The sequence below is a fragment of the Pogonomyrmex barbatus genome, unplaced genomic scaffold (genome assembly GCF_055798465.1).
Source record: "Pogonomyrmex barbatus isolate J1 unplaced genomic scaffold, ASM5579846v1 scaffold8, whole genome shotgun sequence".
NCBI classification, from domain to species: Eukaryota; Metazoa; Arthropoda; class Insecta; order Hymenoptera; family Formicidae; genus Pogonomyrmex; species Pogonomyrmex barbatus.
The window spans coordinates 1,967,594-1,982,052 of NW_028297182.1; the positions used below are offsets into that span (position 1 = coordinate 1,967,594).

Genomic DNA, 14,459 nt, shown 5'->3' on the forward strand with positions numbered 1-14,459 from the left:
CAATTGACGAAACTATCCGGAAATTATTTGTCAAAATTTGATCAAGAGAATAAATTGAATATTATAAATAACTGCTAAACTGTGCTTTTAAAACATTTAAAAAACTTTTTCTGCGAATATTTATACATTAAATGTATTTTTTTGTGTTTATAATTTTTATTTTAATAATTTTTAATATATAATAATTTTTATTTTTATAATTTTAATATATAAATTCATTCTTCTTAATATCTTAAATATCTTAATATTTTAATATCTTAATATCTTAAATTTAGATTGTATTTCATTAACACACATTATTTTCTTATACAAACTTTATTATAAAATTTTAAGCAGCTTTTAAAATATATTTTTTCACAGGAATGATTAAAGAGAATTAAATTATTGTTTTGCAATTTAATATAAAAAAATTTTTTAATAATTTTTAGAGATTCTTTTTCTATCATGTTAGCATGCTATCTATCTAAATATAGCTTTTTCTATCATGGTATGTATTATAATTGTATATTTTATTTTATACATTATTTTATACATTATTCATTTTATAATTTTGATCTTAATTATCATTTGCATCGTTATATTTTTTAATAACTTTTTATAACTTTTTATTAATAACAACTTATTACTCTCTTTTTGTATAATTCTGTAGAGATATATTTATGAATGTAACATTCACATCCTTGTCAAAACTGACGATAACAGCTCCTGAAATATTTCATTTTCGCTTGATTAATCTTCATTCCATCAGACATATTTGTGGTCACATCTGATTTAAAACAATTTTATCGATTGTTTTAACAGATCAACATTAAGATCAACATGATGATTTTGATTTAAGACAAAGTATTGTAACTTCCTTCTCATCCCCAAGTTTATATCTTGAACAATTGTAAATCGTTTTCAATTCTTATTTAACTGAATTTGACATGTATCAGGAATAATGTTTTACTTAATTTATTTCTATTTGGCTTTTTTTAATATGAAGATTAAAACGTTTGGGTTGCGATAATGAAGTTTTGTATTTTAATATTTATTAAAATATTTCTAATATTGTCATTTAGTTTCGGCTCAAATAATCTATTGTTTATACTCTTGATTTAATTTTACACAGAACCTTAACTGTAATTATTAATAATTTAATATTTTATTAATAATTTTATTAATAGTTTAATATTTTATTTTATAAAATTAATTTTAATATTACACTATCTCTGATTAATAATAAAGGGAATAAAAAACAAAAATATTTATTGATGATGTGTATAATATACAATTTCTATATTATATATATATATATATATTTATTACAAATTTATACATCATATATATATGTAAACGCAATTTATCAATATATAATGACAATATAAAAATTAAATATTATTTAATTGTTAATTGGCATCAACCATATGCTCGTTAATCCAGTTTCGATACGAGGACACCTTAGTGTACATATCGGGTTTTCCTAAAGCACATGGAAATACAAACGATGCGATGCCAATCTGAACACCATTAGCAAGAAGAGCACTACCTGAGTCACCCTATAACATTATAAGAAGTTATTACAGGTAATCTATTATTACTTTACAATTATATTTCTTACAATTATATTTCTTAATATACTCTACAAGCTCTGCATTAAAACAGATATCTGTATAATAATAAAAAATTCATGTGCTTACATAGCACACTCCCTCGCCCTCTCTTGTAAGAGTGCAGATGTGATTATTTGTTATTTGCCAAGCCAAACGCTGACATTTTTTGGGAGAATAGACCTTTAGGTTTATTTCTTGTAAGGTGTTAGGTATTTTTCCATTAAGCTGGAAGAATATATTATGTTAGTAAATAAATAAGTGGTTATTATGATTAAAGAATGTGGTGACTATATAATAGGAATTAAAATTGTGTGATTAAATAATGGGTAATAACGTTTCTTATAAATTTTTCGGAAATTTTTTTGAAATGCAAAAAGTAAAAGAGGACTATCACACGGAATTATCGGATAGTAACAATTCAATGATCTTATTTGAACATATATTGTATTATTTAGTATATCATGAAAGCTTTGAAGATGCTTAAAATCTAAAAAAAATTAATCAATACAAAAAATATTGCTTTGTATGCAAAAAAGAAAACAATAAACTTTTTAAAACATTTTATATTTTATAACTAACATTTTATGTATGTATTTGTTTTTATATTATGTTAATAATATTTAATATTTTAATTTGACTAATTAATTAACATTTTATTTCATGTAGCATATTTTATTGTGTGTGTTCCATTCTTGTTATTCTTAAACAATATTAATTCTTTTAATAGTAACTTACCGAAGTTATGCCCCAACCAGATATAACGCAAGGAAGATCTGTGACTGCGATATCTTCTTGTGCAAGCGGAATGGGTTTTATTGCATTGGTGTACTCGATATCCCTGTTTAACCGAATGAGACCGACATCGTCAGCAAGTGCAATCTCATCGAAGCCATTGTGCCAAACTACGCTTTCCGCTTGATAAACATCACCTGTTTCATTTAAGTAGATCGTACCTGCATGGACTGCGAGTCTTTTAATATCTGTAAGACTGGAAAAAGTAATTTTCGTTAGAATAATTCTTCAGAAGAATTTTATTCCTTCTTTTTTCAATTAACAAATTCTTAAAATTCTTCATATTAAAAGGAATATCTTAAAGAAATAATTTTTTCCCAAATAAAATAGAATTTTTAAATGCACAAAAAAATTGCTCGCAAGTCTGTCTACCTGTATATCATTTTTATAGAATGTACATAGTAATTTTATTATTATATTTTTTTATAAAATAATGTTTTTAATTATTGATTATTTCAGATCAAATTTTATAATCGTTAATGAAAGTTAGGATGGAAATAATTAATATAAATCGCGGAGATACTTACTCGTTTACGCAATGAGCCGCAGTGAGAATATAACGTTTGTTAATAATCGATCCACCACAACGAAAATTGTTTCCATATTTTAGAGCTACATGGTGTGGATATTTGCCGGGTGGAGCATCTCTACCGCCGATAATGTGCGTTACCGGCGAACCTTAAAGAATTTTATGTTTAATTCATTTATTTAAGCATTACTTTTATTACTTATTACTTTATTACAGTTACTTTTTGTATACAATACTCTTAATTTTAGCCAAAAATTCAATTAAAAACATATAAAAAATTAAAAAAAATATATATTATAATTTTAATATAATCACACATTTTATTATTTTCTATTATTTATTTTTTTCTATTCTTATTCTTACATATTTTTTAAAATTGATTGTTACAAATATTATACTAAAATATAACAAAGATAGATTACCGTAAACCGCAAATATGAAATTGATAAGGAAGAAACTAACTGCCGTATACATGATTGCTGAAATACACTGAACGAATGATTGTCGTCATTTATCAACATCATTTTATAATCCTACTATCACAATGACCTGATCTATAATCTATCAATTTTAATTAAAAGGTTTTAAGAAAAAAGTATTTTTATTGTTTTCTTATAATAATATTCTCTCATGTAGTACATAAGAAGCTTTTTGATTGGAAATAAGATAAGAGTCAAGTGGCAATTGTCATGTTGCATTGTCGCACTCATTTTTAAATAAATCAATCTGTATATAGATACATATATTTAATATACATTTTAATATACACTAGCAATTTTTTATTCTGCTATATATATTCACAATACATTTTTGTTTACAAGCCGTATTAATATGCAAAATTTAGATAAATCGGAATTGAACAGTTTTTCATCATTTTTAGTTTTGCAGTCTTTATGGTTTTGCGTATATTTATATGTAATTTTTCTTACAAACAAAAGAACAATTAATATTATTAATTGCATACAATTTTTAATTATTGCATCTATCTGTGTTAATAATATACGTAATGTCTTAAAATAATATTTTATCTTTAATTAAGAATTTAAGTATTTATACAAGTAGTTAAATATTTAAGTAATTATACATATAATTAAATATTATATAAACACACACAAATTGATTAACATTATTATTAAACACGATAATATCATTTGTCATCATATAATTATTATCGCTCTCATTTCTTCTATCTAAAATCAAAGACAATCGGTTTTCCCAACATTATCTAGAAGATTTAATCCGTTATGCGATTTTTTTAAAATAAAATTTGATGTAATCTATATGAACATCGTCAGACTGTTAGTAATCAATTGATGTCATAATTAAGAGTGAGATAACATTTCTTCAGCTGTCAATATTGAATGAGGAAAATGATTTATTTATTCATAGTGCAAATCATTTCAATAAAATAAAATGTAACGTTGCAAATGTTCTCTTGCATAAATAAAAACAAATGAATAGAAATTTCACTTGTGACCAAAAAAAGGTCTTCATTAGAGAAATATGTAATAAAATATAATATAGAATATTCTAAGACAAGAAAACTTTTGCCACAATATTTTACGATTTACACGAATTAAAACATTTTTGTTGTCTCAAAAATAATTTTGACTTTGTCAATTTGACTTTATCAGGAATTACTCTTATGATAGAAGTTATATTCTATATACAAGCAAGTACAATCTTGTTAACCTTGATATGGTACGTACATTCCCTTTACGAAAACCACGCCATCATATTCCCTATTAGGGCAAAAGATAATTTATTTTCTCGAGAGATGGCGCCAATGTGTATACAGCGTTTATAAATAATATAAAAAGCACAATAAATGCACAGTATAATATAAAATAAAAAGCACAACAAAGATAATATAAAAAGCACAACAAAGATTATATTAAAGACAGATTTTTATACATATGTGATAATAGATGTAATTTGTAATTTATATGATCGATAAAAACATTTGTGTAAAAAATTTTTCACATTATTAACTGAATTGTGTTATGGAACATATTATTTTTTACAAAAAAACTGTCCGAAAAAAAAGTTTAATATTGCAATGCATAATATAATACAGAATGCTTTACATATTTAAAATAAAACATATTAATTAACTCCATGCTGAGTTATTCACTAATTATTTATTTTTATATTTAGAAAGATTTAAATAAATAAATAAAAATTTTTTGTGATAATAGATATTCTTGGACAAATTTTTTGATTGCATATAAGGAAGAAATTTTTAATGTTTATGTTTATATTTATAAAAATACATGAAATAACCAAAACTTTTTATACCTGAAGTAAATATAAAATTGCAATTTTATATATAGTAAATATATATGAAATACAGTATATTTAAATATTTCATAATTCAGTGAAAAAAAAATCATAATTATATTACAATTCCATTAAATTTTGTTACGTTTCCGGTACGTTTAAGAAAACACTTGCTTTATATAAAATTCAGACAATGAGATAAAGCTTATGTTAGATGAAGATTTCCTTTATTCTTGCTCTTTACTTTTCAAAAGATGCCTGCCTTGTTCATATATCGACACGCCCGGTGAAAACTTCGTAACGAGAGAAACGAGCTGAAAGACACTGTTTGCAAATCATTAGTCTGACGATAAAGGCGCGCTCGAGATGAGGAGGCGGAAGTCTCTTCAACTTGATGTCTATATAAGAACGAGCGAATTGCGAAATAGCTTTGACATTTTCGGCCCGTCACTACATCGCGCGTCTCGTAAGATTGTAACTTCGCGCAACCTGTGCTAAGAGAGAGAGAGAGAGAGAGAGAGAGACGTAATAGTCGAGGGAAAACTTTCCTTCGATCTGCATAAAGATCCAAAAGAACCTAGATTATTTTTTACGTCAGACGGCGGATGAATGTTTTAACGAGATCCCTCCGAGATGAAATTTTAAATTACATTCTACAGAGAAAAACAAAAGTCCGCGACTCGCAGAGCGAGCACGTCGCTCCGCCGTTTAATTCATTACGCTCCACTCCAGTTTTATCTAATTTCCATTTAATTAATATTAGGTGTGGAAATGAAATTAACGATAAGTTTATAATTATTAATGTACTACATCTAAATTTCGGGAAGGGTATAAGAATGCGGAATAAATTATATAATTAGTGATCGCTTGAATGATTTTACGAAACCCAAACGACGATACGTTTCTCTCCTTTCTTTTGATTAATTCAGCGGATTTTTCACGTTATATATACCGTGTTTAATAACTAATATACTTTTTCATATCACTAGTTAACGTCAAATCAAATTTAATTTAATAATGTACCTCTTATTTAAATGTACATCTTATTTAAATTGTGACTTTATTTCGCGTGGTAAAATGGCCGATATTCGAGCAGAAATAATAATAGTTTCCTTTATTCTGCAGCCGCAAATGAACATCCTACCTCTTTAGGATGATTCTCATGGCGTAGCGGGGAATAAATAAAACACCAGGGGATCTGCGGTCCCCAAGGATCGGATGCGAAGGCGATTGCGAATAACAAGAACCCTTCGTCTCGCGCGAGTCTTGATCCTGTTAACAGGATCATCCTGGCAACGTCGATGGGACCGTGAGAGAAAATTAGGCACATTTGGATTTCTCGTCGCGTTGCACGGATATTATCTCGACGGTTCGATCAAACAAACGCAAGATGAATTTGTCTCTTGCCAGACACATTTATCGTTACTCTCCTTTATAAGATTATCAGAATTACTTAATTAACAACGGAATAATTCTTATTGTCAGTAGCCGTAACATAATGAACATAATTGAAATGAACATAATTGAAATGAACATAAGTCAAGTTAAGAAAAAAATAAGGCTAAAGTCACGTTAAATCACGTTCCGTGCAATTAAAATTAGCTACATTCGAGAAGCGATGTGTTCCAAGATATCTTTTTTACCGGTCGTCTATTCCGCACGTTAGGGTGACTCGCTTCGCGCGCGATGATCATGATATTTACATATGCATATCATTTATCGTATCACTAGGGAAAAGGCTCCACGCCGGTAATATCCCATAGGACTCTCTATATATCCAAATCGCATTACCCGCGCTGCCCGTTCCGGGCTAAGCTGCGCCCTGAACGATTTGATATGCGTGAGCTATAACCGAGTTAACAATCCGATATGACAGATGGTGGTTTCGTGCATGCCGCATCCGATTCGTGCGCGTTGCCAACGCGAACGATGCCTGGCACCTCGACAAACGTCAATGGACGTATTTCTGTACGACCGGTTTCGATATATCTTGCGATAATAAAGCGAGCGCGTCGCGAGAATAATATTTGAATAAGGACATTTACCCAAAAATATTTTTTCTTTTTTTTTTGATCGATCAACCGCGCGCGCCGCCGAAACGGAAATAAATCTTCGCGCACGCTCGAACGCAGCGCTACGAACTTTGTTTGCAATCCGCGAAGGTATGCCGTTAACCGCGCCTGAAAAAAAGGTGCAAAGGACGCCCGCGAGCGTCACGGCAGAACGGAATCCTTCCTCTCCCGAAGATTATCGCTTTCGGAAACGATCGCGGAGAGCGAGGCCGCCTCCACCCCCCCCCCCCCTCCCCCGAGTCACGTCGGAATCCTCGGGACGGCCAGCGCGGCCGTTTCTCCGATTCTCTTTTTTCCAGTGTCCACCCGCGATTTCCGCGCTCGGCGGCGTATACTTACGACGGTTTTACAGCGTCGGAGGGAGCGAGGCGGAAGGCGGGGGTCAGGTCGAAGCGGGCGCGTTCTTTCACGTAATCGCCGCGTTTGCGGGGAAAAAGAAAAGAGAAATGCCGAACATCTCCGGACCGACCGGGAGATCGATGGGAATTTGCGAGTCGTGGGTGCGACGACCCCCAAAAAACGCCGTGCGCGAGCGCGAACCCGAGAGAGAGAGAGAGAGAGAGAGAGAGAGAGAGAGAGAGAGAGAGAGAACCCTCGATAGTTACTTTTATGCCCCGTAATTATACATTCCTCGTGGCCGTGAGGCTGCGAGTTTTAGGGTTACATTTAGAACGCCCGGAGCGGCGGCGACTCCATTCGAACGTTTTCGTGCGGTTTCTCCCACGATCTGCGACCGCGACGTCCTCGGACATCGCGGCTCCGTTTCGCGTTACGATCGGCAAAAAGACTGACCGTCTTCGTGAACACTCGGTGATCATGCAAACCCCCCTCCCCCTCCTCCCCCCGAGAAATCAATTTTTAAATAACGGGCAGGGAATACCGAAAGTTTATCGGTCTTAAAAATTCGAGTAAATGTTAAAAATGCGATTGCAAGAGCACGCGTTTTTACTTGATCAAAGTATAAAAATAAAGAAAAATTTCATATGATGGAATTTCATGATGGAAAGGAAATAGACACTTCTGTCATTTAATTTGCGAAAGGGATGGATTCTTATCATCGTCGAAATAGAATCGATTGTTATTTAGTTGACTTAATTGAGAATCGTGACATTTTTTGAGCATGTTTTTAGTCATTAAAAAAATATGTTATCTTGAAATACAATTATTAAAATAAAGTTTAATAAATTTTTTAAGCAAGCATTTCGATGGAAAAGTTATTTGATATTAGCATATTTGTGTTATTTCATTTATAAAGTATATTAAAATAGTGTATGAGATAAATTAGTGGAAATAATATTGTAACAAATTAAGCTCATGATTATAACGTAATTATAACGTAATAAAATAATTCGTTACGATCAATTGACAATATTAAAATATAAAACGAGGAATGTCGCTATTCGTATCGCTGTTTCGTATCAGTTTAGCGAGACGTTCTTTTCCGTGTGTAATATTATCTTTCTCGATACAGGTACAGATATATCTCACGTACAAAATTAATTTGCTTTATCGCTCATCAATTTTGCAAAAAAGATAATATTTACATAACGTAAATGCTCGAAGACGTGTCTCGTGTCTCATCATGCCTGATAAAATCACACGCGACACGTTCAGATAATGAACCTGCTTCCACGAATTATGCTCTCTGACGACATGCAGGAAATTCCCTCATGGTCGAGATCCGATACGTGCCGTATCCGTTATCGTCTAGATATTGGCGTTATCGATAAACACGCGTAGAACTCCGCCGAGATTCCGCCACGCGGTGTACGATGATAATTATTAGTATACGAGCTACCCTGTACTTACGAAGGACCTATTATTAGTACGGACACGTATTACATACCGTCGAGCTCTCCTCCGCTTATGGCCCGTAAGTGATTTCCACCATAAGCGTCCGAGGAAAGTATCGGTAAATTGAGTACTTGAGCGCGAAGAAGACGTCAGCACTCTTGACGGCTCTTTCGTCTTACGTGAATTTAAGGTTTGAATTTAAGGTTTTAGAGTCCATTAGAGTCGTTCGCGCCCTTTCACTATCGTGGAAAATGCGCGAATCATCATCGTCGACGTCTTTGAAACTCCTTTCCGCGTATCGCGTCCTGTATCGTTGCAATTTAAAAATTTTTCGACCGAATCGTGACAAACGATTATTAAATAATTTTATCATCGCGGGTAATCACGAAAATGTTTGGGAATTTGATAAAAAGATGATTTTTTTGTATTATAATTTTTTTTGTATTATAATTGCACTTATGTAATTTAAAAAAAAATTTTTTGTAAACCTAAGTTAGACAATATTGGTAATTTTATAAATCTATTTCGTTATATGTTTTTATTCAATTACCTTTAAACTATAAGATTAATACAAAAATTAGTTTGCATTAGTTACATTGCGTATATCAATACAATATCCGGCTCATTATATCGATATAAATTTTAATGCATTTGCAACTGTCGCGATATTGTGTGTTATGAGTGTTTATTATTTACGTAAATACGGATCGTCCCTCAGATTTCATCAATTAATTAATATCGGATTAGCAATTTTCAGCATCAATTACGCAAACAACACTATAATTTGTTGATATCATTAAACGTAAATATTGAACGCAGTTGACTATCCCTCATCACTATGTGATGTTGTAAGAGCGGCAAATTATTATATGTTTAATGTGCATATTTAATCAATTTACTGTATTCCATATGCTGAAACATTGATTCACGATTCATCTCTTTAAACGGCATTTCATTAATTTAAATGAGGTACAATATTCAATTGAATTTCTTTTACAATTTCATTATACGTAATCCAAGACACATATTCGCATAAATATTAATATACATGAGATTAGATCGATATTTTATCTTAAATTTTGTGTATAAATAAATATTTTTTTTCTGAAATTAAAGTCTATATATTTAAAATAATAAAAAAATTCTCTAAAATAAAAATAACTAAGAAGTTCAAATAGAAAAAAAAAAGAAATGAGAAATGCTGCTCACAAAAGAAAGAGCGCGGTGTCATCAAGTTCTCGAGGTTAACGTAATGGTCTTGCAATCAGTTTCTTTCTTGTCTAGCTCCTAAATTTCAAGGACGGACGCGGACGTATTTACGCGCATCGACGCGCATCCGGAAGGGTCGCGGTGGCGAGAGTCGTAGATTGTGATTAATGGAGAAGCGAGTCGGGCGGGATTCTACGTGCCGACGAATCGAGGAGCGCTTAGCGTGAAATTTACCCGATGAATTGTTCTCACAATTATCATGATCTACGGTTTCGGGGATCCAAGAAACACGAAAGTCTCGAAGCAGTCCGCTAATCTCTGTTCGGCGAACCCTTCACTTTGGCACCCTTCCCCCCCCCCTTCCCCCCCCTTCTACCCTCCCGCTCCGACACGGCTCTCCTCTTGCCTTCTTCTCCTTGCAGCCGCTGGCATCACCCTTTCGGGGCATCTTCTCACCCACACCCGCGCCGCGACGGCGATACTTTCCGGCGGGGAACGGTTCCGCCGACGCGAGGATCTCGGAAATTTTTAAGTCGATCGCGAAAACTATAATTATCCTTTAGGCTATGCGCAAGTATGCAGCAAGTAGACGCGCGCGAGGAGCCGACCTTCGACGCGATTGCCCCCGTCTAGATGTCTGCCTCTATCCCCTTACGATTGGACCGATGGATCTAGCTTCGATCTTCTTTCAAAAGCGAAACGATCGCGAAGCTAACCAACGTAAGGATCATTTTCAATCGGTCAAATATGTGTCGCGATAATTTTTTATCGAAACTAATATTTTATTAGAATAATAATTCTTTAATCATGAATAACACTTGACCAAATTCAACAATTAAAATTCTCTGAAACCGTTCATATTATATTGGAGACAAAGCAACTAAATAACTAATAAAAAATTAGAATTATTTCTACAAAATTTTTTTTAACATTGTCTGAACCGGCCCGCTTGGAGGAAATGAGAAACTGATCACGTCGCCTGTTGAAATATTTTATTTTCTTACATCTCGTGTCGATACTTTTGCCGGCATTTTTTTCTTTTTTTCTCGCGCCAATATGTTCCGCTTTACGGACAGATTGATCATCGACGAAGACAGAATGATGCTAAACACTTTCGTATCTTTCGAGGCTGCTTCCCCATATTATAGAAGAATTTCGGATGTTCGTGCAAAGTGATTTATGAAGGATTTCTTGCCCGAGCTGGAAACCATTTCGACCGGTGCAACGGCAATCCCGGTCATGGTGATTTGATCAAATCAACCCAACGTTATTATCCGTAATTAATGAAAATTGCAAGAATTATCGCGTGAGTAATATCGTTTGTGATTAAGAGGAAAAATTAGTTTTAAACGAAGACATATTACAGTTCAAATCTTGGAGAAGTTAAATTATCTCATCTCTATCATTAAGCCGTGTGTTTCATAATTTTAACGATGTTTCATATTTCACAATTTTATATTGCATATCATGACGTATTTAAAATTTGTCTAAATATATATTAATTAAAGATAATCAAACGTGTCGCAATATAAAGAGAAAATTCAAATTAGATTATATGAATTTAATTTTGTCGTAAAATATGATATAAAATAATGTTTGACAAAAATAATGTTTGAAAAATATTCTTATTTATATCACAAATTTCCATCGATTGTATGCGATCAATTAAACCGAATTAATATCTATTATCTATTAAGTATTTTCCCTTTATAAAGAACTTGAGCTCTCGATGGATTCGCGAATAAATCCGTCAGCCCTTTTATCGTCTATTTCCTAAACTAGGACTGATCGTTGTCAGACATAGGAGTGGGAATGCTCCTTCTTCATTTAAAGAACGACGTCACGGGAGTGATGTTCAAATTAGGGTTATAATCCCCCAGCCATCTGATATAACGTTTCCCCCTCGACTCGGTCGCTATTTACCGATAGCATTTTAACCCTCGATTTGTCGTCAACAGCTTTCGAGTCCATTGGGAATCCTCGCTGCATGATTTCGCTTCGCGGGAACGACACGTGTACATGAATATCTGTCGTTGTTCCAGAGTCGCGTACCTGCACGGCAAAACATTATGATCGTACTAAATTCAGCATGAAACCTGCTCGTTTGATTGCCAATCTGATGTAACATCGAGCAATCTTCATATAAAATATAAAACTCGGAAATTGCATTTATATTCCTAAAAGATTATGTCAATTTGGAACTAATTAAATATAATAGAAAGTGGAAATTAGAAAACTATTAATGAAAAATGAGAAAACTATTAAATATAGAAAATGAAAGAACATTTGTTTTTTTTTATATATATTTGTACTCGAAGAAAAAATTTAGAAATTAAAGAAATTTAAGAAAAAATTTTAGAAATAGAAAACCAAATAGTTAATATTTAATTAAATATCGTTCAATTTACAGATATTTAATTTATATATAAGAACAAATTGCGTTAGATGACAATATTTATAACTTCTTTTTTTATATTTCAATCTTGATTCTCGTTTCGCAACACTGATGCGCACCAAAGTATTTTGCTTGACAACAACACAGACATAGAAAAAAGCTTTTTTGCTATACTGCGTGTAAAAATAGTTTTCTTTTGTAATGTAATTCATTTATAATACGAGAACAACAAATACGACAGCGAAGGAAGTCAGAACATAAATGACGATTTTCATTCAAAATTTTAAAGTTAACAATTTTTAGAACTTTTAATGAGCGTGATATTCTTAATCTTTTTCATTATCTTCTTTTACATTATCTTTATGTATAAATAAAATGCAAATAAAAAAATAAAAATGTATATTTTATGATATTGTATTATTATTATTATGTAATGATACTGTTATTATATATATATATATATATATATATATATATATATATATATATATATATTCATATTATTTATAAATATAATATTATAATATATAATATTATAATATAATTATTGAACCAAAAAATTATATTTCAACGTTCCTCGGTTGCGGGCTAAAAATTAAATATCATTAATTATCTCTTAAGTCCTTTAAATTTCGTCTTATAATTTTACTGTGTGCCGTACGTAGCACACGAACGATAAACCTGTCAGAATTGCAAATTACCGTCTCGCTCAAAGTATACAAAACACGCATGTAAAAATTTTCGTCACCGTCTCTCTCGAGCGTAGTGTCACGCGACATAAGAAATCGAAATTAGGTCACCGTGCAAATAACACGGATGGAAGTGACACGATGCGAATCGAAATAAAAAAAAGAAGGCGTGTCTGGAAGAACATCACGGCCACCAGGGACGCGCGGCAAAATGGCGGAGATGCAGCCTCAGGCACTTATTAGTACGCGGTTACCCGACAACGTCTTCGGAATGTTTAGTTCGAACTGTACAACTGAAAAGATGAGCTATTTAAAATAATTAAAAATAAATCGACCATGTTGATCGACAGTCGAATTTTATTGCGTAATTCCTAAAAATTTTATCATAAAGTTAATGATTAAAGTGATAAAGAAGTGAAATGTAATGATGTAGAAAATACGTGTAATCTATATGAAAGACAAATTATGTAACAATAATATCAATAATGACGTATGACGCGATAAATGTCATCAATAAATATTTGTTCAGCTTTAATCACAAATATGCGTAAATGCATATTTTCAGGAAGATGCAAACATATGTTTAATGATAAATGCAACATTTCTCTGATGTACTAATATCGCAAATAAAAATATTTATGAATCAATGAGTATATTTCGTAAATGAAACTGCTGAATTCTTCTAATTAAGCTGATTCTAAATAAGCTGATTAGAATCAATATATAATATCAATATCTCTTCCTTTTTATATAAAGTCTTATTCTTCACAATAGAAATAAATCGTGTATCCGCGATTTCAGCTAACGTGATATTAGATTCAATTTAATTTATTGCGAGCAAGCAATTATAATCGCGTCGAAAAGGATCAGCGCTATTCGATAACGCGCTGGACGCAGTGTCGTCGCCTCCGAAATTGCATCGATCCTTCCGAAGCGGTAGTCACGACCAGCCGGGATATTTTGATAATTCCCTTTTTTGTGAGCGTGTAACGCGGAAGAGATCAAAGGCTTGCCAGTAGCACCTGTCCTCTATCCCCGTCTTGTCATCCAGCGGGACTGCGCCAGGGGGCTGGAGAACCCAATGAACTCTCTCTTTCCGTATCTCCG

The 14,459-nt window shown here is 32.2% G+C and overlaps 1 protein-coding gene across 1 annotated transcript; it reads right to left on the bottom strand.

Moving 5' to 3' along the window:
* Positions 1–1,231: 1,231 nt before the first annotated feature.
* On the bottom strand, positions 1,232–3,435 carry LOC148934697 (chymotrypsin-1-like). Its single transcript, XM_089084155.1, has 5 exons — positions 3,336–3,435; positions 2,912–3,062; positions 2,328–2,580; positions 1,680–1,817; positions 1,232–1,538 (listed from the first exon to the last, which is right to left on the bottom strand). Exons 1-5 carry the CDS (start codon positions 3,385–3,387, stop codon positions 1,389–1,391), a joined length of 744 nt encoding a protein of 247 aa, XP_088940281.1. The 5' UTR covers positions 3,388–3,435; the 3' UTR covers positions 1,232–1,388.
* Positions 3,436–14,459: the final 11,024 nt, after the last annotated feature.